The 26,371-nt window shown below is 41.1% G+C and overlaps 1 protein-coding gene across 6 annotated transcripts; it reads right to left on the bottom strand.

The window, feature by feature from the left end:
- Positions 1-37: 37 nt before the first annotated feature.
- ampd3a (adenosine monophosphate deaminase 3a) lies at positions 38-26,144 on the bottom strand. 6 transcript variants are annotated; one of them, XM_053513041.1, is made up of 16 exons: positions 26,033-26,144; positions 25,822-25,885; positions 11,317-11,539; positions 10,668-10,839; positions 9,966-10,131; positions 9,638-9,857; positions 8,181-8,310; positions 7,839-8,033; positions 6,690-6,821; positions 6,437-6,600; positions 5,822-5,948; positions 4,755-4,918; positions 3,939-4,059; positions 2,951-3,124; positions 1,849-1,959; positions 38-1,517 (listed from the first exon to the last, which is right to left on the bottom strand). In XM_053513041.1, the coding sequence occupies exons 2-16, from the start codon at positions 25,874-25,876 to the stop codon at positions 1,344-1,346; spliced, it is 2,328 nt and encodes a 775-aa protein (XP_053369016.1). In that variant the 5' UTR covers positions 25,877-25,885; positions 26,033-26,144; the 3' UTR covers positions 38-1,343. The 6 variants fall into 6 exon arrangements, with proteins under 6 accessions (XP_053369016.1, XP_053369017.1, XP_053369020.1 ...); XM_053513042.1 differs by having other exon boundaries at positions 26,029-26,113; XM_053513045.1 differs by lacking the exons at positions 25,822-25,885; positions 26,033-26,144 and adding an exon at positions 22,438-22,461.
- Between the last annotated feature and the right edge of the window lie 227 nt (positions 26,145-26,371).

Consider the following 26,371-nt stretch of genomic DNA (forward strand, 5'->3'; position numbering starts at 1 on the left):
CACTAAAAGCTTTCAGGGTGTTGGATGAACATTATTATTAGCACATTAGCTACGAAGCTACGTTGTTTTTCGAGGTCTTATAGTATCTTAAAATGCTCAAATTAATGAGGTCCAGGATTCGTATCTTCACTCTGCAGCGCCAGAAACAAGATCTGGTTATAGATCGTTTTAACATTTTTTTTTTTTTGTATTGGTTAAAACCTAGCATATATGTATATATATAAAAATCGATCAACCATAACATTAAAACCAGCGAACATCATAATAGTGATGGCTGTCATGGGGTGGACAGATAGCGTGCCGGCGGTCATTTCTCAATGTTGACGTGTTGGAAACAGAAAGAATGGGCAAAATGTAAGGATTTGAGTGTCAAAGAACAAATTGTCCTGGCTGGATGACTCTTAAATTCAAAGCAGCTCTTATTGGGTGTTTCCATGGAAGATGGCGGAATCACATTTTATTTTACATCACATGGACAGCCGGATGTACGCATGTGTGTCACTTACATGGGGGAGAGATGGCATGAGGATGCACCGTGGGAAAAATTTGAGACAGCAGATGCAGTGTGAAGCTTTGGATGATGTTCTGCTTGGAAACCTTGGATCCTGCCATTCATGTGGATGTTGTTTTTAAACATCCCACCTACCTGAACATTGTTTCAGACCAAGAACATCCCAAAACAGTATTTCCCAAATATTGATGGCCTTGTTCAGTAGAATAACACTCCCTGCAACATTGCAAGCATTGTTCAGGAATAGTTTGAGAACCATGATCTCAATTGTACAGGACCAAAAAATAAAGTAAATCAGATCCATGGAGGCCCCAACCCGAAGTTTAAAGGATCTGCTGCTAACGTCTTGGTGCCAGATACCATCAGAGATTCCTCGATGAGACAGGGCATTTGGGGGGATCTGGTTTTAATGTTATGGCTGATCGGTGTATATAATCTATATGTTATCACAGCACATATTTCACATCCAAAACCACAATAATAGCTAACACATAGTTTTCCCATGTTTCCACCAGGGGGTGCCATTGCATGGGCTTTAAGTACCACGCATCACCTCAATCCCTGACGTGCTTCATCTCTGAGAATGTACTGCTCAGTGCAGAACCGCAGGCCACAGTAAACACGCATGCAAACCTGGACTCACATGGAAGACTAACAGTGGATTACAGTGAGGCAGGTTGTTCTGTTTCATTATTATTATTTTTTTTACCCCACTAACCCGAGCAGCAGCAATTAAGTAATACCTGATGTGTGCAGTCTTGTGTACAAGGCAGCATGCAAGTGTTTATGTATGGCTACAGTCTTATGGCAGTGTGTGCGTATGTTGTTCTGTCTACGTCAACGAGCCCAGGGCTTCGGATTTCACCGCGTCCACCAGGAAGCTGAGCTCGTTACACAGCGTCTCGTGTCTGTAGGCCATACGGATCTGAGCCACGTTGGTGCGCCGGATGTCGTTCCCTTCAGGTCCATCCTTTAGGTAGTTGACCCCGAGGAAGTGCTTTTTCTCCTGTTGGCAAATCCTTGCTGTTACACAACACTAACACTGGAGACTCCTTACATACATGTTAAGTAAATATCTTTTATTTTGTATAATAGCAATGTTTTAATGTCTCTATTATTTTTATTAGACCTATATTATTACCTACTATGTGCGCCCATATCATGTGCTTTACAAGCCGTTGCTATAGAAATAGTACCATATTCAGACAAAGTGCATTAGCATAAACACTTTTTTGCTAAGGAAAATTAATCAGCACTTTCTGACCAATCAGAACCAAGAATAAAAAATAAAGAGTTATAAGACAGATGAGTACACGAGCAACATGTGAGAAGGTTACCTGATGAGATAGGCCGCTCTGGAGGACGCTGTTTCTGGCGATTTCGCATAAATCACACGTGCTCAGCTTCCAGAGCTGGGCTGCAATAGCGTACTCTTCCATTAGGGCTTCCTGGAACACATTACAGTAACTTGAGCAACGATCAATAGGCTACTACAGTTTGTCCCCTACTTATGAACCAGTTCTGTTCCAGGAGCACGTTCTCAAGTCTGATTTGTTCTTAAGTCCGACAAAGTAATTCTTATCCATCTTTGACATGAATATACAACGTAAAGCAAAGCAATTCACTTAACTAAATCTGTCCCCTCTCTCCAGACTGCCATCATGTGGTCAAAAATCATAATCGCACCTAAGGAAATTAATCGCACTGAAATTTTGTCTCTGTGCCATAAAAATCGTGAGGGGAATGCAGGACACCATTTTGTCTCTGTTTGCTGTTGTGTTGAGGATTTTCCAAAATTTGGACTATCCATTTTCTATAATCGTGCTCCCGGACTGATTTACTGAAACCGGTGAGGCCGACTCATTTGTCCTGCAGCCCTGGGACACGCACACACATACAATATACCAAACTTAGAACATTTTATACATACTTAGACACAAAAGAATATTGTATATTATTGTCAATAATAGTATCTGATTTACTGCAGTGTTTCCTTTTTTTTTTTTTACACTATACATGTAAGCTACTTTTGAACCAGAAGTAGAACCCCAGTCCGTTCATATCTGCGGAAAATCGTAACTCGAATGTTCATAAGTCGGGGACTACATGTATTAATGAGCTTTTGCGAACAAATATAATATACAATCATATACAATGTCTACTTTATTTAAATAGTGCTATAGTACACTGTTTGGTCCCCCCAAAAAGTGCCATTTTAAAAGGATCTGCAAAGAAAACAATTAAGAAGGCTATGAGTGGAACTGGATAAAGAGCTGTCCAACACATTATTATTAACTTCATGGAAGAAATGTGATTATACAAAATCATGAACAGCATAATCAGAGATCACATAAAAGCTTAGTAAAGTTGCATAATTATACAAAAAAAACAAAAAAAAAAACACTAGAAAGTAGAAAAGAAGAAAGGGGTGTGTCGGACCTTGGTGTAGTGGAACTGCATGGGGTCGTCTGTGGACAGAGACACACACAGACCCTTATGCAGGAACTCGCGCAGCGGGTTCTTCGAGTACTCCAAGAACAGACTGTTATTACTGAGAGGGGACATGGCGATGGGGACCTGGGCCAGGTAGTACAGGTACTGAAGGACAGGGCTCTGAGAACACACACACACACACACACACACGGACATGTACATGATAACATGGTATGTACATAAAAAACAGCTTTCTTTCACAAGTTTAACAATTAATAAAATGAATATGGGTCTATTTGTTTATTATTTCATATAAAATCAATGTATTTAAAACGAACGAACACTAACGATAGGAATCAATAATTTTACTTTATTTCACCTCATTACAAATAGGCTGGAACTACAAGAGAAAAAAATAAACAAATATTTTAATTTTTTATTTTAAATATATTTAATAAAATTTCCTCTTATCCATCATGCAAAAAAGGCTATTATTTTGTCAGATTAATTTTTTTTTTCCTCTTATGTCTTTTTCAGATTTCTTTCTCCTTATATATCCCTTAAGGGGCTCAGTAATGATGTAATTTTTTTTTCTTTTACATCAAAACCCTAGGAGCCATCATTATGTTTTCTTTCTGTCTGAAAAGTGGCGTGTTACATAACATGTCGCTTTCTTTTATGACATAACATTTTCCTGAAACAGAAATCAAAAAGCCCAGCAAAGACTGCAATTATACCAAATAATGTGCTATAAACTATAAGGCATGAGATTTTACAACAAATGAATAAAATAACGAAATAATATTGAAATGAAAAGTGGGGGTCTGAGGGAGAGCCTCGACTCCCTCTATCTAGAGAGCAGAAGGGTTTATATAAGCTGTCCACTGGAGTGTGAGACGCTAATGGAAAGTGGTCGTGGAAAAAGGCAGAGGAGAAGAAGAGAGAGCGCGAAAAAGAGAAAAAGAAAAAAATGTAATAAAAAAAGGCACTTTACCTTCTTGAGGTTGAGGCCGTGAGAGATGTTATCCGCGGTGAGGAACGCTGAAACCAGATGAGTGATGGAGCCGGCTTCGCCGCAGTGTGGACGGAACTGGAAGGTACTCAGACCTCGCTCCCTACACACATGAAAACCAACACAAAAGTTTGAATCCCATGTGATTTCTGGGCTTCAGGTTACGGTTTGTCATTTTTACAGGGTGTGCCAACCTTTGCACACACTTCTGTATAGAAATAAACAGCAACAATGTGTGCTGGTGTAGACAGCATGGTTTCTTGTGATCATGGAGCAGTCACTGTTGCCGTCCTTAAGTTGATTAGTTTCCTACAACAGCGTGCCACGAAAGGTTTTGTTCTTACAACATAAATATAACAGATAGATTTATTATCAGGATTATGTGAAGCATGTGGACATACTCGTCTCTTTGATTGAGCTGTTGCTATGGAAACAATAACGTATTGTAACAAGAGCATTAATAATTGTATACACATAAAACTGTAACCCTATAGGCTGCATAAGCCTTTGATACCATGGTATTTATAGAAGTCAGTGATTCACCACACACACACACACACACACACACACACACACACCAACCCACCGACCTCACACGTCCCCCAGAGATTACTCAGAGTACCTCTAATCACTGTAGTAAAGCGCCTCCTCCGTGGAGGACCCATTAAGACAGACCCATAAGGCCTGCATTAGTGGCATGAGTGCGGTGATCCTCCCCCCATTCTGATAGACATTAGATATCTCGCGCTCTAACTGGTTCTGGTGCGTGCTGACGAACAGCCGGGGGCGATCACTTACTTGCGCAGGTTGTTCAGCACCATGATGTTGGCGTACATGTGGAAGAGGTAGTAGCTGTAAGGCGGGTTCTCGTCCGTGGTCCATTGCTCGGGTTTGGGGCTTTTGTAGGAGAACATGTGATCGCTGTGCTTGGACTCGTCGTCCACGCTGTCGAAGCCGGTCACCTAAAGGGGGAGAAAACAAAATGACAAAAACAAAAAAGTTGTTAGAAACACACAGTAGTGAGGAGGTTAAAAGCTAAGAGGGATAAAGCTATTAATCAGGAATGAAGTCCAAGGTGAATAAATCTAACATTAACACTTTGGCATTTTGTATAAGGCATGATATTTTTATCTCATTATATATCTAAGCAGTTGACGGTTACGGGCCTCGCTTAAGGGCCCAACTGTGGCAACTTGGTGAATGTGGGGTTTGAACCTGGGACCTTCCAAACCATAGTCCAATGCCTCAACCATAGAATCATGTTCTAGGACTGAAGCTTTGATAGTTCAAATCATGGGTTTATTATTAATGTACAGTACTGTGAAAAAGTCTCTGCCCATGCAAATAAATGCTGTAAAGCAAGCATGTCTTCTGGGAAAAAAAACCTATGAACCCCAGTAAGCAATAATTAATGAAACAAAGTCTGAATTTGGTGTGAGCAGACTTTAAGGACTCATTAGTCTCGGGTTTTATAAGGAAGTTAGATGCTGAACCACCCGCAATTTTCCTGAGGGCTTTGCCAGTTGCGCCTGCTCCTTTTTTTGCATGCTTCTTTTTTTGTGTCTAAAAAGTGGTCACTTATATCCGGCTATGATTCACAGCTACGCACTGCGACATGCCAAAATGAAATAAATGTAAGGTATCTGTGTTTATTTTCTTCTTTTTCTTCAAAGTACCATGTGTCATTTGAATATAAAAACTTAGATGAGAAAAAGAGAAAAAATATTTCCGGCTGCAAAACATTGGTAAAGGTTTAAATATAAAAACTTTAAATAAATTTCTAGATTGCTACACGACAAACCTGGTGAATAAACTGAAGTTCTGTAAATGTGTGTGTGTGTGTGTGTTTATTCAAACCCACTCACATATTTGAGGAAAACGTGCAGCTCTTTGTGCTTCTGAGGATTCACCGTCGCCTCAAACAAGGGGAGGAAGATGTTCTCCAGCATCTTGGCGAAGTTTGGAATCAGCTTCCGTGACATAAAAATATCGCTGTAAAGGAATTATTTGCACAGAAAGGTTTTAAATAAAATGCTACAGGACATAGATGTCATGGAAAAAACATACAATTTAGACTAATTGACCTAGAGAGACACAAAGTACTATGTGGAGGGGTGCCAATAATTCTGACACATACAGTACTGTGCAAATGTTTTGAGCCACCCCTAATTTCTTCATATTAATTTAAATTAAACGATGATTAAAGAAATGGAACCAAACTTTTTTTTTTTTTTACTGCGACAGGCTGCAAGGTGCCTAAAGATTAAAAAAAAGGGTTGTTTATGTAACAACAACCACATTAGGAACCTGATTTCCCCTCTCGTCTGTTCCAACCTTTTAGCAGTAAGCATCACCGTCCTGATCCTCAGTCACCATTCGTACCCGTTTCTCACTGGTTCATGCCGTAAGTAAGATGTTTTTTTTTTTTTAGCCACAACATTTTCTATAAAGTCGAGCGAGGTGCGGTCACCATCACTTACTATATCCTGGGCACCTGAATGACCCAGCGCATGTTGGGGGAGTGGACTTTATGTTGGATGAACCAATGAGAGAGGCTCTCCCACTCCTCCGGCGAGCGTCCGTAGATGGACAGGCGGGGCTCGGCGTGCTGGTATTTACTCTCCTCCAGATCATGAGCGACTTCCTGTGAAATGAGAAGAGGTTAGATGCATTAAAAATGAACGGAAGTCGGATTCTTTTTAAGAAATATATCTATCTAGAGAGACGACGTACCTTTATCAAAAGTGCAAAGTACTCTCCTTCGATGTAGTTGTCGGTTTTCAGGTAGATTTCTCGTAGCTCGCTCGCTCCCACGGGATTATACTTGGAGTTGAACTTGTCAAAACGATGAAACGTCTGCCTGCCCTGTGTGAGATTAACGTTGGCTCGCGTTAGTGTCAAAGTGCAGAGGACACCACGGTTGTCATACCAGGGTCAGATGCTTCACATTGACCGCGCAGGATTTTACAGAACTGCTGCGAGAGGGTTTACACATCCATTCCTTTTAAAGTCTGAAAACGCCAACTCGTAATTTTCTACGAGACGTTATACAGAACATCCTGAGATGCTTTATTCCTTTAATACCACAGCAGCTTCCTAAAGACAACATTTTATTTATTTATAGATTAACATGTAAAAATACTGTTTATCTGGAGCTAAATTAAATGCTGGGGGACGTCCCTAAAACAAGCCACAAAAAATCTTTCCCATGGTGGTGTCTGTTTTTAAATAGACTGTTAGAGAGGTTTTTATTATTATTATTTTTGTCCAATAATAAAAAACGAAAATGTGTGAAAATGATTCAGCAAGCTCCAAGACACCGTAGGGCCGTGCCATCAGGGAAGAGAAACGTTCAGTACATTCAGGTCGTCAGCTGACTTCATTTTATTGCAGAGTCTCGACCTGAGCCACTGATCAACCCCAGATCATAACACTGTCTCCAGAGACTTGTACAGTGCATCACTTTACGCCCTTCCCTTCTTACCCTGACACGGCCATCACTATGGGATAGGGTCAATCTGGGCCCGTCAGACCACATGACCTTTTCCATCGCTCCAAAATCTAATCTAATAAAAAATATAATGCATTGGACAGTGCTTAACCCAATTCCAGTCATTTTAAGAACAACCTTTTGCAGTAATTCGAGCTTCCTAAAAGGATTCACTGTGCATTTTACTGAGAAAGTGAAATTTTTTTTTTTTACTATAAACCCTTAAAAAAAAAAAAAAGGATCCGCTTTGAAACCTGAAGTACTCGGATAGTCCAATCTGACCCATCAGAAATCAGAATGCAAGAATGTTGCGGTATTAAAACATACATATAGATTTCATAACCCTGTATAATGTTAATGCAATATGCCAAGAGGCACCTGGGAGTGCTTACAGCATGCACGTCCAGCGAGTCCACAGTGAGGTCATAAGGGTCCATGTTGAGGTTATTGAAGACCTGTTTAAGGGTCAGTTTCTGTCCTGCTTTCTCCAGGACCACACGCTCCGAGTCCGTCTTATAGGTGGTCTGGATGAAGTTAAGCAGGTGTTTCTGGTTCATACAGGCTGCAGCGTGGATGTGAGTGTCTACCTGTGAGCAGTCAATCACAAACAAATACTGAATGGGGGAACTGGTACAAGTACAGGCACAGACGCATGGCTAAAATAATACTACAGTAATATACAGTAGGAGCCGTCATATTCTACACATGTCGGCTAATATAAATACGAGTCGCACCTTCCTGACGTTATAGAAGTCTCGATGCGGGACGCCTTTGAGTTCTTTAAGCTCAGCCATTTCGTTCAGCATCTCATGCAAGTAGAACTTCGAGCTCAGGAAGTTTAGTCGTCTGTGACAGTATGTCTTTCTGGAATGAGAGAACAGATGGAAAGGAAATTGTGAATATTTTGTGAATGTTATTGTTGTTAGTCTTTGGTTTATCTGATCCGCGCACACAACTTAGCACAGGTTTTACGCCGGACGCCCTTCCTGACTCAACCCTCACACTTTATACGAGCCTGGGACCGGCACTGCATCCCATGGCTGGGGTTTTCAAGAAGAAATGCACCTTCTTTTGTTGTTTGTTTGTTTGTTTAAAAGAGCGATGTGTTAGTAATAACCAGCGCCCTCTAATGACTGCAAGGGAAACTGCAAAAAAACTACTTGCAAAACTTACTACTGTACACTGATAAAAATCTGGGAGTTTTTCTAGAACGAGAGAAATAATAAAAAAAAAATGGGGAAACAAATGTGGAAACACGCTCCCAAAACATTTTAGTTTTTTAATTAACAGGCAGCATGATTGACGGTCATTATTAGTGCTGGGTATCACCAGAGAAAAAATATTTTGATCCTGAGTGCCGGTTTGATTTTTCGATTTGTATTGTTATCACGAGAGAACAAATATCACGATTCAATATTAATCTTGCAATCCTAAACAAGTACTTAACAAATAATTTGCTCCTACTACACGGGATGATGTGCTGCCTGTCAGTGTGTGAATAGTTTAGAACATGGCCTTAAAAACCAAAATTTTGCATAAAATTTTCCTCGGCATACAAAGCATTTTGGGCATACGAGCGAACGAACCGAGCCGAGTCGAGCCGAACCAGACGCTGGCCAAGTTACACATGCGCCGGGGAGTCGTTTAAAACTCGTTTGCATCAGTAGAAAGCCAAGTGACGCAATTTTACCTTTTTTTTCGTTAGGGTTTTATTAAAATTTTTGCATTTTATGCAAAATTTTGTGAAGACCTAGCACCATCTAGCCCAAAAATGTTAACAAGGACAATAGCAAGAAGGAAACACACAGTTTCGTTTTTACAACAGCAGGAAATTGTTAATATTGTAATATTGGTGATATTTTTGGGTGGCTGGACCGGATTATCTGCCTTTACATTATTCCCTATTGGAAATTGCGTTTCGCAATACAAACTTTCACCTTAAGATCTCGCCTCCGGGAACGGATAAAATTCGTATGCCGAGGAACCGTTGTACATAAATACATTGTATTTTGGAGTCATATATGAACTGCCACACGAAGGACTCACGATACGTGACTGGATCAACACCTCTAGTCATTATTTATCCATACAATGTTTTGTTTTTCTCATTTTACCAATCCAGCGATACCTCAAAGACGGCATTCCGACTTCTGAATCACTGACCACACCTTTACCCCTAGCACACACTCACGTGGGTCCGTCTACGATCATGGCCAGGACGTGGCTCATGTCGATGGCGAACGTCTCGAGGTCGGGGTACGGCAGACAGTGAGGTCTGTTCTCCCTGAGCGCCGCTTCGTTCTCATACACGTATATAATCCCGTCCCTCATTTTCAGCTCATAGCTCAGGTTCTCCGGAACGTTCTCCGTGCTGTAGGGGTCCTCTCCTTCCCGAGGGCACGGGCAGATGTCTGCACAGCGGACGGCCGGGCGCAGCACGACATGAAAAAACAAGTCCGACAAATATTATCCGACATGCCTTTAAATAATGTCAATAGTGCACGAGGACACACGGGTACCTGGCAGGACGTCATCCTCCTCTCTCCACTTCAAGTTCTCAGCACTGCGCAAGAACCTGGCGGTGGTCTGGGGGAAGCGGTGGTACGCCAGCCTTGAGTATTTCTCACGGATGAGTAGCGCCTTCAGAAGACTTTTGGCTGCTTGCTCGTAGTCCTCCACAGTGATCTGAAGCAAAAATAATCAATCTTATCTGAAAAGAGCTCTTTAAAAGGTGTAGTCAGCAAAAAAACAAACAAAAAAAAAACTTTTTAGTGCAAATATTTATACAGTATATCGCTGGCCTGCCTATGAACTTGAGTAACATCCATTTCTTTATCCATAGGGTTAAATATAATGTTAGCCCCGCCTCCTTTGCAGCTTTAACTCCTGGAAAGGCCAGGCCTTCTCATTCAACATCAGTGTCTGACCTCACAAACGCGCGTCTAGAGGAACGGTCAGAAATTCCCATAAACACACTCCTAAAACCTCACAGAAGAGTTGAAGCTGTTATAGCTGAAAAGGGGGCGGGGCCAACATCATATTAAACCCTATGGATTAAGAATTGGATGTTACACAAGTTCATACGCATGTAAAGGCAGGGGAGTAAATACTTTTGGCAATATAGTGTATATATATTAAAACTGGATTTTCTGCTCCTCCTTTATTGACAATCCAACATTTAAACTGAGTTAGCGAGAGAGTGTGCGAGTGTACGAACTCACCCCGGCACAATAATCCCCACTGATGGTGACTCTCTGATACTCGGGGAAGTTGTCTGGGATGGAGGGACAGGTGGAGGACGGGGACACTAGCGGAGTGGGCGTAGTTCTTCCCCAATCCACACAAACGGGCATTTGCATGGACTGAGATCGAATCATCCTTAAACTCTTCTTCCTGTACGTCCAAGAAGAAACGTGTCCTTTGGTTAGCAATTAATGACTAGCGCCCTCTGCTGACTGCAAGGCAGAGTGCAATTATTTATTAAAAGAAATAATAATAAATAATAGACGTGTGTCTTCCATTTTTCCCAAAATTCAACACATTGATAAGAATCTGCATCTAATAAAAAAGGGGACGTGACTGAGCAGGGTTGCTTTGGTTGGGAATTGTGTGGTGTGATAAGCTGGAAAAATGTGAAATACTTTTAAAAATCTGAGTACCTTTGAATTCAAAATATTGTCACCCATTAAAAAATTCCAGACTGCACCTTTAATCATGTTTTTTAAAATCATTTATAACTGATCTAATTCACAGATCCTTGTGTGTCGTCTAGAAGACTATAGTAATGGTTTCTTTGTGGGACAGAGACAGTAGTGAAGTCACCCCATCGGCCCCACCCCCCACCCCCCACCCCCCATACCCCAGGCTGACCTCTTGACCGACTCCTCGGAGTGCTGCTCGGCCAGCTCCCGGAGCAGCTCCCTCTCCTTGGCCTGCTGGAGACCGATGGGACAATCCTCAGGCACCGTGTACATGGACATGGCGTCTTTACTCTCCTCCTCCTTCAGCGCGGAGGCGTAGACCTTCTCGGCCAGCAGGCGCACCTCCTCGTCCACGTCACTCAGCGTGACCTTGGGGAACTGCCGCGGCATTTCTGCAAGAATACAGAGGACGCTATTGACGTGCCGGGGGCTGAAACTGTGTCTGCTTTAAGAATAGAAAAATGGAATTGGAGTAATGTAAGGTAATCTGAAATCCAGAACCTGATTCTGACCTGAAAATACAGTATACAGCTACACTCACGTATACATACTCTATCTATACGCCCCATTCATCATCGCCTCTTATGATACATTCCTTTGCATGATCTCTTTTGTTCGTGATCAAAAGTGGCGCGAGGAGGCCTCTCAGTCACTGCCAGGCTCGTAATCACTCCTGTCATTTGAACAGGCACTCGTCCATATATTTGATGGCTCCTATCAACAAGCTGGAAATAGCTCTGGGTTGCCTGGTGTGTGTGTGTGTGTGTGTGTGTGTGTGTATATACAGACACTACACTCTGCAGAAAACTGGTTAGTGGGCCACAGGAACACAGATCTATTACTGTGCATATGGCGTTAACACGTTGGACCACTGATCAGAAGGTCAGGAGTTCAAACCCCAGCGCTACCAACACCACGCTAACCCTGAAGGTCTTGCTCAGATGTGTAGAGATAAAACACAAGCATCATAAACATAATTGATAATAGTAACGAAATGTACAATTCCGGGTCGAGAGCACACACACACAAACACACACACCAGAACGACAAGAAAGAGGAACCACTGCAAAGAAGAAAGGGGTAAATAATAATGAGCATGCAGTGTTTTATTGTGACAGCATGGAGCGTTTGAATGGACTCGTTTTAAAAGCATGCACATATGAGGAGGACGGGTCAAAGAAAAGAACGTAAAATAAGTCACTGAAGCATTAAAAAACACTAATAATTTAAAGCAATACTTACTGTGTTACGGTATATACAGTACAGTACTGTGCAAAAGTCTTAGTGTCAGATACAGTTAGTGCACTTTTATAAGGAAATAAGCTGCTTAGTTTTACTGAATTTCCTGCAGAACAGTCTTTCGGATTGCTCCGTCACATTTTTCCATGCAGCAAAACCCAGAAACCTTTTTCTTTTTTGTCAAGAAAAGTGCACTATTACATAACACACTGCCTCCTTTTCTGGCCTCGAGATATTTTCCTGTAAGATTAATTTTCTTTTTGCTGGAGTACTAATGTTTAGAAATTAGAAATGTTTTTTTTTTTTGTACTGACTTAATAATGAAGTCTTAAAATAAACATGTGTAACAAAGTTTAAGCAAAAAAAAAAAAAAAACAAGCTACATAAACTTTTGCACAGTACTGGACTTGATATGCCTACAAATAAAAGACAGAATTAATAGAATGTTAAAAAATAAATAACACAATATCTAAAATAAAAGAAATCAAATTAAATCATTGGAGATGGAATCATACTAAAAATATATATTATATATATACGCGAATAGTAAAGAATAATAAAAGAAGGTAAATATTTAAAATAATAGTAATATAAGGTTTAATAAGTTTACAGTTTCCTCACTTGATTGTACAATGATACAGTAGTTATAATAAAAATAATGACAATCACAACTGTTTTGATACAAGTTAAAAAAATAAAAAATTATCTGATGAGCTTTAATGCAAGTGATATTATTTCAGGTTGTAGGCCACGCACATGTCTGCCTGTCTTTCTGTACAGCAAAGTAATAACAACATGTTAGGTTGAGTATCTTTACACCTTGTTTACGCCAAGTTGTACTTCTTTCGTCGTCAGACAAATAAATACACTCCATTTGTTAATCAGAGAGAGAATCACAGATGAGAGATCGAAAAAGTAGATCAGATAAAGTTTTGTCTTAAAACGACTCCAGCGCTTTAAAATTCACTGATTCCACTTCAGCGCTGTTATTTTAGCTGTGAAAATATGAACTAATCTTAGTAAAAATATTCAGTTTGATTTCACAGCTGGTGCAGGTTAAACTTAGGCAGATGTCGAACTACTGCAAAAGTTTCATTAAAATCTGTTGTTTGTGATGCACCACGGTATCTGAACATATGAGACAAACTGGTTTTAAAATTCCAGCAGAAAGAATAAACATACATTGATCTCTTCATACATCTTTGAAGGTTCAGTTTTCATCCTCTACTTTCCTTCTTTTTTTTTTTTGAGTACTACATGCTGTGTCATCCATTCTTCTCCTGTTTCTTAAAGATTTGGGTGACTTGCAGGTGCATTACTGTTGTTCGCCATACTCTGTCTATACACGGTGAACTATTGGCTCTGTTGAGTGACATGTATAGCCACACCCACCTTAAAGGGAAAAAGTGATACATTTGTTTAAAAAAAAAAAAAAAAAAAAACGCTAGATGGTGGGACAAAATTGCCTATAGCGACCTTTCTATTAAACATTTTGATTTAATTTATGGTGCAGATAATGAAATTTTATTTTATATATATATATATATATATATATATATATATATATATATATATATACACACACACACGTGTACACACAGTGGAACTACAGTGGAGTGCGAGCATAATTCGTTCCGGAAGTGGGCTCGTATTCCAAAACACTCGTAAACCAAATTTAATTTTCCCATAAGACATAATAGAAACTTAAATTATTCGTTTTACACCCAAAAAATTAAATACATAAAAATAATTAATACAAAATATAAAGTAAAACTAAAACAAATTGACGTGCAATTTACCTCTTTCAAAAAAGTAAAAAATAAATTCCAGCAGATAAGTGTTTGTGCACGCAGGTTCTGTGTATGTGGGTGAGGCTAGAGTAAGTGGAGACTCTTGCTCTTAGCCCCTCCTGTCTCAGCCCTCTCATCATACACATTAAAACTTTCTTCTCTCGTTTAAACACACACACACATCAACAGAAAGACTGTTGTTCTCTTCTAAATTCTTAAAGCTTCTCCGCTTTATTTTAATGTTGCTTGCGACAGCGTAACAGCCCGATAATCCATGCTTGTGTAACGATGAGATGGACAAACTCGTCGATGCCCATTCTTTTATTTGCTACATTGGCAGGTTATAGTACAAACTTTGGGGTGGATCCTGCACTTAAATCCAACAAAAAAACCCACTGAAGAACAAAACTAAGGCTCAATATCCTAGCTTACATCTCACATTCGCGTTCACACACACCAGACTGCATTACCCACAATGCATCTCCCGCACTGGACGACACTCACGTAAATAGCGGTCATAAATCAACGTCTCTCTCCCGCTTCACTGTTTTATCAGAAAATTAGCAATAAACATCGCTAATGACACTCGTGTGAGCGCAAAACTAACAAAATCACTGCTGTAAAGTAAAACAAACAAACAAATGAACCAGAACCTTACCTCTGAAAAGATTTGCGACAGAGCAGTGTTTCTTCAGAGAGCAGAGTGTGTGTCTCTCGCCTTATTTTCTGTGCGCGTGTGTGTTTGTGAACACACACAAACACAGCTGGCACAGTGTCAAATTACGCTCGCGTGCGCACACACACACCGCGATAAAGAATCTTTTGCTTTACTCGCGCGCACACACGTGTGTTATAAGAAACAGTCCAAACACAAAATAAAATTTGTTTTACACACACATGGGGTCACAGTGTTATAGTAAACAATACACTCGTGCATGGATGTTGATTATACCAGTAAGAGACAAGCACTAAGACCCAGCAGGGGAGACGATTCCGCAGAACAAGAGAGAAAAAAAACGATGGCTCAGTTGTGATCACATGACACTCGGCGTCAAAACAAGAAACGCTTGCGTGAAACATGATACTCGGTGCTCGTAAACCAAGACAATGCTTGTTTTTTTAAAGTCAAAAATGTATTAAAAATCTTTGCTCGTCTTGCGGAACACTTGTAAACCACGTTACTCATAAACTGAGGTTCCACTGTACATAAAAATAATTAACACAAAATATTAAGTAAAAATAAAACGGATTAACCTGCACTTTACCTTTAAAAAAAGTCTAAATAAATCTCCTCTTTTCACACCGTGCACGCACACAACGGAAACACGGTTTTATCAGAAAATAAACAAGAAATTTCTAATGACACTCGATTGAGCGACACACTATCGGAATCACTGCTGTAAAGTAAAAATAAAACAAATTAACCTGCACTTTAACTGTAAAAAAAATCGCAACAGAGTAGTGTTTCTGTGTAGAGCAGAGAAAGAAAAAGTGAGTGTGTGTGTGTGTGTGTGTGTTTGTGAAGGCAAAAGTAGGAGGGATGTATGTGTGTGTGTGTGTGGCACGGTGTCCAATACAGCGTGCGCACACAGATACACACAGCAGGCAAAGAGCAGGCTAAGCCTTAAGCAGAGAGAGAAAATGGATCTTTAACCTCTCTAATGAGACTTGCTTTCGCTTTACACGTGTGCTGTACACACACGCATGCAGACACAAAATAAAATATGTTTTACACACACATGGTCAGTGTTATGGTAAACAGTACACGTGTGCACGGATGTTGATTATACCAGTAGGAGACCCAGCAGGGAAGACCATTACCCACAATTCCACAGCGCAAAAGAAAGAAAAAAACGTTGGTTCAGTTAAAAAAAAAAAAAAAGGGCAAAAGATGCAAAATACTCGGTACTCGTAAACCAGGACTTTTTTCCAAGTTAAATTTTATTAAAAATCTTTGCTCGTCTTGCAGAACACTTGTAAACCGCATTACTCACAATCCGAGGTTTATACATATACACACCAATATAATCTTTAATGTATCTTAGAAGCAAATATTTGAGAGCTTTCTGCAAATCTTAACATTAATTAAAGAGAGAAAGATCAAGAGTTCACTGTGATGCCCGCTTGATGTTTTTGTGCCAAGATCATTTTGTAACTAAATACATTCAGCTCCTGCATGAGAATTAAAATAGGGTGAGGTATAAGACAAAAACCCTCTGTACCCTCCCCTCCCCTCATCCCCGTGCCATTGGATCCTGTAACACAGTCCTAGCTCTGACTCCGGCCGCTCAGCCCCTGGTGTCCTCTCGCTCTCTCGCTCTCTCTTTCTTTCTCAGAAATGTCAAGGTTTGCTTTAGTGCCGATAAGGAACACGCATTCCTGCCATGCTTGTGTTGTTTTGCGCGGCGCTGCGCTACTTACCCGCTCAACAGCTGCATGTTCAAACCCAGCACACACACACACAACTAGCCACCCTACACACCTGTGTATAAGGTTTTTCATCCGGTTCTTTTCTAAACGGTGGCTATGTAAAATTACCGTTCTATTACTGGAGTGAGCGGGTGATCTTCGTGCTTTCCGCAGAGTCATACAGTACAGTACTCTGTACCCCATCCTTAAAGAACCATACGGTTCTCGCAGCTCTCCAGCACCGCATTACAGCCCTCTGATGCACATTAAGAAACTCCGCTGCGTCCATTAATCTTCCTACGCTACAGAATCGATCGTGCATACACCCCAAGTGAAAGTGCACTCATCCTTACCGTCGGCTCCTGTCACAGCCATCTCGGCTTCTGCTCCTGCTCTATGCCGTACGTCGGTATGTAGGATGTATGGTTAAGTGTGTGCGCATATATGTATATGTGTGTGTGTTGTGTCTCGGATCCGGACGCGCTCTGAGCCACTGCTAGGTATCGGCAGGGCTTTTGTTTTCTTCAGCGTCCCCGTCTCCCTCTATTTTAAGAGGCTAACGGCATCATTTTTCGCAGCAGCCTCTAATCCTGAGCGCCTGTCAACACACACACACACACACACACGGAGAGACCTCCAGCTCAACGCAATAAGCCTTGTATGCACGCGCCTCAACGTTTCCACACGCGCAATCTCTTCCCCTGTTCCTGTTTTGCTCAGGATCACTGCGGCGCTCCGTCCTGTCCTGTCCTGTCCATTATGCCCTCTACATCCTGCACCAGTACTGGGATCAATCTCCAGGGCTCGCGATTCCTTATGTAAATCTCATCATTACTATTTAATCACTAGAGTTGTGATTTGGTTCAATATTTTTCCTCATTGCTTTTAAAAAGGTTTGATAGTTTTTCATCCATCAAGCTTTCAATATTGTGACTAGTGACAGTTTTCCAACAAATTTTCAATCCATCCTGACAACCACTAGGGGGCAAATTTCTGACTGTTGTATCCAGAACTAGTATACAGTTCAGGGTTGATTAACTTCTCGAATCTGATTTGTCAAAGCCTTTGGACTATTTTCCATTAGAACAATTATAGAATTGTATTACGGGTTTTTATTAATCACCTCGTTCTAATACATTTACATTTAGTCATTTGGCAGACGCTCTTATCCAGAGCGACTTACATTTTTATCTCATTACACATCTGAGCAGTTGAGGGTTAAGGGCCGCGCTCAAGGGCCCAACAGTGGCAACTTGATGGTTGTGGGGTTTGAACCTGGGATCTTCTGAACCGTAGTCCAATGCCTTAACCACTGAGCTACCCCTGGCCCTAATACGTTGTTGTTTCCATAGCAACCACTAGGTGTTTATGGTATGTGTATTTACTGAATATTCCGGTTTCTCAGTAACGGTTTAAGCTACCTATCTTAAGCCCCGTTTACACTGCAGGTCTCCATGCCTTATTCTGATTTGTTGCCTATATCTGATTTTTTTGACCATCGGTTTACACGTTCTTTCAACTCTGACCCATATCCGATTCAAGTGTTTACACAAGGATGCCATACCACCTGAAACATCGCGCATACTTAAAGGGAGGTTATTGCGCTACACACTAGCCAAGATGGACGAAGGTGAAATATGCTCAATGCTAGCTCTGCGATATATGCAAAGTTCGCAAAACGTCAACATGGTTTTAAAACGAAAGAGGAGGGAAAAGAAAAACGCCATAATTGCAGCCTGTGCATATGCTTCATTCACCAAATACTGATTTCTTAATGTTATTTAGCCTAAATAAGCATTAACACAAGGCGGGGGGCTTTTTCCTCTTCCATGTCACCTGCGATGTTATCATTCCACACGCACTTCCATCGGAGAATAACATTACGTCATTAAACCGCAAAGGAGTCACGGTTTTATTGACGTACCGAACACATTGCCTTAGGAAAGCCGATCTGTCTGTTTACACGACAATCACATTAGCACATATTTGAACATGTATATCTGATTTATTTCCACATATGAAGGATGCCTGAAATATCTTGAAATATCGGAATGCATGCGTTTTTTTTTTTCCTGTTTACATAGACATAGAACATATCCGATACGTGTCACATATGAGCAAAAAAAAAAAAAAAAATTTGGGTCACATTTACCTGACAGTGTAAATGTAGCTTTAGTCTTTGAAAGAAGAAAAAAAAAAAAAAAAGAGAGACGGGTGATGCAGAGACGACTGATGGCAACTTTAACAGAAGTGATCCCTATAAACTTTCGCAATTAAGTAATATCACACAGGATGGAGTGCTGATATTCAGTACAACAGCATGGCCTCGAATGTGAAATTACTTTTATTCTGCGACAGAAGGAACTAACTTACTGGGACTGCTGGATCTGGGGACTGACAGTTATTGTAATTAACAGAAGTGAAAGTAGTTTTAAATTCTTTAAATTAGTGAACCCTTTGTGATTTCCTGCATTAATTCGATGTGAAATTTAATCACAGCTATAACTACAATTATACATTTTAGCAACAATTCTTGACATTTTTTCAATAAGCTTAAAGCTGATATAAAACTGCACTTGGGTGCATCAAAAGCAGAACGGTGCTGTGTGTAAGAATTGATTAAGTGTCGTGGTACTCGGTGGCTCACTGACTCACGGTGCCTCATGGCGTTAACACCGACTCCTGCGACACAAGAGTCGCAGCTCAAAATAAATATTCCTGTCAGCCTTTAACCGGACTTGTAACAGATCCTGGGATTAGTCTCCGTCCAACAACTGCAACTTAACTGATGACACAGAGACTCGTGGCATTGCCATTTGTGTACAAACACACACACACACACACACACACACACACCAGTGTTTTGAGCCAACTTGTAACTGCAGATGGCTCGGCGGGTCTGTTTACCGCATGAAGAATAGAGTAATCCTCTCCAGTGTGAAAGCTCGTGTGTGTGTGGTGGGGGGGAGGGGGGGGGAATGGAGGGGGTTGACGAGGATTACATGAGCCGCCTGTTGTTCGTCCCCTCGCATTTAATTACTGACGATCGTCTCACCTGCCTTTATTCTCCTCACCAAACGAGCCATTCGACTACTTTAATTACAATAAGCTAATTATTATCAATGTTTGCACAGAACTGACTGAATACACGTTTATTAAAGAACGCAGGCGTTGGATATAAATGGAGTTTTAAAATCGATTCCTAAAATTAAAGGTTTGACCTGAAACGTGTATATTTCTCCAAAGCCGATCTGCGACAACGTTCATCCTTAAAACTGTTATACAAATACATAAGGACGTAATCACAGGGATCACCCGATACGATATCACGAGACCCGAGTGTTGATTCGATTTGTACTGTGATTCCATAATAAAGAATGGTATAGAATGTTTGTTTTATTTTTTGTAGGTTTTTCTTTAACTGTTAAAAAATAATAACAATAATTTGCTTTTACAACACAGGATATATTATATATATATATATACAGTGGTGTGAAAAACTATTTGCCCCCTTCCTGATTTCTTATTCTTTTGCATGTTTGTCACACTTAAATGTTTCTGCTCATCAAAAACTGTTAACTATTAGTCAAATATAACATAATTTAACACAAAATGCAGTTTTTAAATGAAGATTATGTTATTAAGGGAGAAAAAAAACTCCAAATCTACATGGCCCTGTGTGAAAAAGTAATTGCCCCCCCTTGTTAAAAAATAACTTAACTGTGGTTTATCACAGTTAAAAGTTCAATTTCTGTAGTCACCCCCAGGCCTGATTACTGCCACACCTGTTTCAATCAAAAAATCACTTAAATAGGAGCTACCTGACACAGAGAAGTAGACCAAAAGCACCTCAAAAGCTAGACATTATGCCAAGATCCAAAGAAATTCAGAAAAAAATGAGAACAAAAGTAATTGAGATCTATCAGGCTGGTAAAGGTTATAAAGCCATTTCTAAAGCTTTGGGACTCCAGCGAACCACAGTGAGAGCCATTATCCACAAATGGCAAAAACATGGAACAGTGGTGAACCTTTCCAGGAATGGCCAGCCGACCAAAATTACCTCAAGAGCGCAGAGACAACTCATCTGAGAGGCCACAAAAGACCCCAGGACAACAACTAAAGAACTGCAGGCCTCACTTGCCTCAATTAAGGTCAGTGTTCACGACTCCACCAAAAGAAAGAGACTGGGCAAAAACGGCCTGCATGGCAGATTTCCAAGGCGCAAACCACTTAAGCAAAAAGAACATCAAGGCTCGTCTCAATTTTGCTAAAAAACATTTCAATGATTGCCAAGACTTTTGGGAAAATACCTTGTGGACCGACGAGACAAAAGTTTAACTTTTTGGAAGGTGCGTGTCCCGTTACATCTGGCGTAAAAGTAACACAGCATTTCAGAAAAAGAACACCATACCAACAGTAAAATATGGTGGTGGTAGTGTGATGGTCTGGGGTTGTTTTGCTGCTTCAGGACCTGGAAGGCTTGCTGTGATAGATGGAACCATGAATTCTACTGTCTACCAAAAAATCCTGAAGGAGAATGTCCGGCCATCTGTTCGTCAACTCAAGCTGAAGCGATCTTGGGTGCTGCAGCAGGACAATGACCCAAAACACACCAGCAAATCCACCTCTGAATGGCTGAAGAAAAACAAAATGAAGACTTTGGAGTGGCCCAGTCAAAGTCCTGACCTGAATCCTATTGAGATGTTGTGGCATGACCTTAAAAAGGCGGTTCATGCTAGAAAACCCTCAAATAAAGCTGAATTACAACAATTCTGCAAAGATGAGTGGGCCAAAATTCCTCCAGAGCGCTGTAAAAGACTCGTTGCAAGTTATCGCAAATGCTTGATTGCATTTATTGCTGCTAAGGGTTAGCAGCAATACCAGGTTAACCAGTTATTAGGTTCAGGGGGCAATTACTTTTTCACACAGGGCCATGTAGGTTTGGATTTTTTTCTCCCTAAATAATAAAAACCATCATTTAAAAACTGCATTTTGTGTTTACTTGTGTTATCTTTGACTAATAGTTAAATGTGTTTGATGATCAGAAAAATTTTTGTGTGACAAATAGGCAAAAGAATAAGAAATCAAGAAGGGGGCAAATAGTTTTTCACACCACTGTGTATATATATATATATATATATATATATATATATATATACACACATTTGTAGGCAGTGGTACCTCAGCATACAAATGCCCTAAGAATTTTCGCCTTAAGAACTGCAATTTTGCTAAAAAAAAAAAGCAGTTTTTGTCAGTGGAAAGCCAATTTTTATTTATTTCTTTGTGAAAAAAGCAAGGACGGAAGCAAGAAGGAAAGGAAGCCACTTTCAGTTTGGGTTTTAAAGAGGAATCATAAATTAATGTTAAGTAAGGTTTAATGTCTATTTATTTCATATTTAACTTCATTTACACGCCTTTTCTAAATGTGTTAATTGTTCTAAGATGCAAAAATTTGTTTATAGTGTTGGAAATTGGTCAGATTGGTAATATTTTTGGGTGGCTGGAACGGATTATCTGCAGTTACATTATTTCCAACAAGAAAACAGGTTTCACACTACGAAATGTCACCTCAAGAACTCACCTCCAGGAGGGATTAAATCCGTGTGCCTAGGCCCTGCTGTACATAAACCGCCACAAAAACAACTGCGATACATCTTTGACTGAACTCCCTGCCCCATCTTTACAATTAAAATTGAAAAACAAAAACCACTGATGTCACACCATCTAATAAAAATCACCCAGAAGCGAACATCCGATCAGATGTTAGTCCATTCCATTCTAAATGTTTTTTCCCCCTTTAGTCATCTCTGCTTTTCAGGCTCTATCCCCTCAAACTCCAGCATACGTACCCCTGGCACCGTCATGGCTGTTTTCTACTTTTTAGAAAAGTGCTGAGCAATCCCAGGCATTTTTTATCTTCAGATCGCAGCTGGTAAAGTAAGTGAGGGAAAGCAAGATAGCATAAGCAGAAAAAAAACAAACAACTCTTGCTAGTGAGTGAACGTTAGTTAGAGCTTAACACTTTAACTGTAACGCTGTGTTCAAAGCAGCGACATCGTTCATTTTGGGACTCAGCCAGGCGACCAGAATTCACAAAAACACCCATGTTCACAAAGCTCCGCCCCCAGGACAAACAGTATGTTGGCCTGTAGAGCGTCTCTAGTTCTAGGACTGCCTGCTTTATGTCTGAAACGTTGGCCTCCCAGGAACTCCTTTAATGACCCAAACATGTAGAAATGTCTCGGAGCGAGGTCAGGACTGTACGGGGATGTGGCAGTAACTCCCAGCCGTTCCCACAGACAGATGCGTCTCTTGCTTTGGCAAGTTGGCGACAAGTTATCCGTCGATTTTCAAGCATCAAGCGTTCCAACTCAGTGAATGTTCACGATGTTCACGAGTGCAGTGGGCTCCGAGACACCTTGAGCAGGATCGTCATTTATGGATGTGCAGCCTTAAACGGCTTTTATGGCTTATTTACTAGAAATCTAATCACAAGTGCTGGTTTGACTTGAACACTCTTCATCTACTAGATTATTTATACACGTGAGAATATTTTAAATGTCTCCTGCCATTTTTTTTTGCAGCATAACCTCTAATGTAATACAACTTTAATTTGATCTTTTTGCCATTTCTCTCCCCATTCTAGAACATAAGCGCATTGCCGAGTCTCTGCCCAGCGTCTCTGCGCTCTCTTCCTCATTGATCAGGAGGAGGTGTGGATCAGATGGCGGGATGCTGAGGGATTTGAGCTTTATGGAAGATTAATGGGATGCAGCGCTGATCGTTAATGGCCTAAGCTCGAGCTTGGACTGGGAAGGTCAGGGAGAGAAGGAGCTCGGGAGAAGGAATGGAGGCGTGGACACGGCCTGGAGATTCTATTAAACAGGAAGAAATGAGACGCATGGTGAATCGATCACTGCATCCGTGTGTCTGAAGGAGAGCAGCTCAGAGTCTGAACTCTTCCTTTTCTCCCCATTATTCTACTCAGTTCCACATTAACATCAGTCACCTTCTTCTCCTGACTGAGCAGAAAGCTGGAGCGAGCGAGCGAGCAGGCAGAAAAGTGCGAGAGAACGAGTTATAATGAGACCGAAGTGAGAAAGACTAGAGAGAGACAGGAGAGAGACAGGAGACGAATAGCATCTTAGCATGACGAATAGCATCACAGAGGAGAGGAGAGATGCAGGGGGAAAAAAAAAACGAAAACACAGAGAGAAAGACTGAAACAGTAGACAACCGTTTACAGAAAGACTTACAGAGACAGAGAGACAGACAAGTAGACTGAGAGAAAGAGAGAGATACTAAATGTTTATACTCTTATTCTATATACAGTTATTTATTATTACTCTTTCTATACTATTTTGTTTTTGTTTGTTTTGTTACTATATATATATATATATATATATATATATCTCCGATGTGCAATATCATTACTACTCTATATGTAATATCAAATATTATGTGCAATATAAATCCTGGGTGCAATAACATTTATGTACATTACACAAAAGAGACAATTCTGCACCTTTCTGTACAGTCTGTAGTTTTTTCTATATATTTTTTTATTATATTTATATCTGTTTATATTGTATTTTTCTCTTTTTTTGTCTTTTCTTTATCCTATTGTATTCGTATCTTTTAAATATGCAGCCACTGGAGAAACAAATCTTAAATATCTGCCATGTGAATAAGGCATTTAAAAATCTTGACAGATCTCCTCCTCATTAATCTTCTGGCAGATATAAACAGACACAGAGTGACATAGAGAGAGACAGAGTGAGGGGAAACAGGTGGAGAGACAGACACAGGGAGAGAGACAGAGTGAGACAGACTGAGGGGCAGAGACAAAGACAAACAGGCAAAGAGAGAGTGGGGGGTTGAGTGAAAAAGACTGACAGGCAGAGAGAGAGAGAGAGAGAGAGAGAGAGATAGACAGAAAGAGGGACAGACAGGCAAAGAGAGAAGGACATAGAGAACAAGAACGACAGACAGATACAGTAGGCAAAGGGAGAAACAGGAAGAGAGACAGAGAGAAAGAGAGAGAGAGAGAGACTGAGGGGTAGAGACACAGAAACAAAGACAAACAGACAAAGAGAGAGTGGGGGGTGAGTGAAAAAGACTGACAGGCAAAGAAAGAGAGAGAGAGGCAGAAAGAGGGACAGAGAGAGAGAGGCAGAAAGAGGGACAGAGAGAAAGAGAGAGAAAGAGGCAGAAAGAGGGACAGAGAGAAAGAGGGACAGAGAGAAAGAGGAAGAGAGACAGAGAGAGGAAGAGAGACAGAGACAGACTGACGGGCAGAGACACACAGAAACAAAGACAAACAGGCAAAGAGAGAGTGGGGGTGAGTGAAAAAGACTGACAGGCAAAGAAAGAAAGAGAGGCAGAAAGAGGGACAGACAGGCAAAGAGAGAAGGACATAGAGAACAAGAACGACAGACAGATACAGTAGGCAAAGGGAGAGACAGGAAGAGAGACAGAGAGAGAGAGAGAGAGAGAGAGAGAGACTGAGGGGTAGAGACACAGAAACAAAGACAAACAGACAAAGAGAGAGTGGGGGGTGAGTGAAAAAGACTGACAGGCAAAGAAAGAGAGAGAGAGGCAGAAAGAGGGACAGAGAGAGAGAGGCAGAAAGAGGGACAGAGAGAAAGAGGCAGAAAGAGGGACAGAGAGAAAGAGGAAGAAAGACAGAGAGAAAGAGGAAGAGAGACAGAGAGAGGAAAAGAGACAGAGACAGACTGACGGGCAGAGACACACAGAAACAAAGACAAACAGGCAAAGAGAGAGTGGGGGGTGAGTGAAAAAGACTGACAGGCAAAGAAAGAAAGAGAGGCAGAAAGAGGGACAGAGAGAGAGAGAGGCAGAAAGAGGGACAGAGAGAGGGAGAGGCAGAAAGAGGGACAGAGAGAGAGAGAGGCAGAAAGAGGGAGAGAGAGAGAGAGAGGCAGAAAGAGGGAGAGAGAGAGAGAGAGGCAGAAAGAGGGAGAGAGAGAGAGAGGCAGAAAGAGGGAGAGAGAGAGAGAGGCAGAAAGAGGGAGAGAGAGAGAGAGGCAGAAAGAGGGACAGAGAGAGAGGCAGAAAGAGGGACAGAGAGAGAGGCAGAAAGAGGGACAGACAGGCAAAGAGAGAACAAGAACGACAAACAGATAAGCAAAGGGAGAGACAGGAAGAGAGACAGAGAGAAAGACAGAGACAGAGAGAGAGAGAGAGAGAGAGAGAGACAAACAGACACTGACCTGTCTCTCCTCGGTGCCGCTCGGTCAGAGGAACAGCAGCGCCGCCTCGCAGCATGACTCAGCACTGCAACCCAGCACTTCTTATTTATTATTCACATTACACCAACGAGTCAACACACACACACACATATATATATATATATATATATATATATATATATATATAACCACACACACATATACATACATACATACATACATACATACATACGTGATAATAGCGATGTCACGTTTCCAGTGTTAAACAGGGTCTAATCCCGCTGCAGCATCACTACAGGAGCAGCACAACAACCGCTCACCTTCTCCGTCCTGTTCCCGCTTTATCCGCGTTATTCACCCCCGCCCCCGCCCCCCTCCTCCTTCTTCCACCTGTCTTCTCCCCGCCCCCTTCTCTCTCTCCGCTCCTCCTCCTCCTCATTAATCTTCCCGGGGGTGAAAAGCAGAAACGCTAGCTGCGTGATTGACAGACTCGGGAACCAATCTCCGACAAGACTCACGCTTTGACGCTTGATTGACACACATTTACTGCTTTATGATTGGTCGAGTTTAT

This window comes from Clarias gariepinus, chromosome 15 (assembly GCF_024256425.1).
Source record: "Clarias gariepinus isolate MV-2021 ecotype Netherlands chromosome 15, CGAR_prim_01v2, whole genome shotgun sequence".
NCBI lineage: Eukaryota > Metazoa > Chordata > Actinopteri > Siluriformes > Clariidae > Clarias > Clarias gariepinus.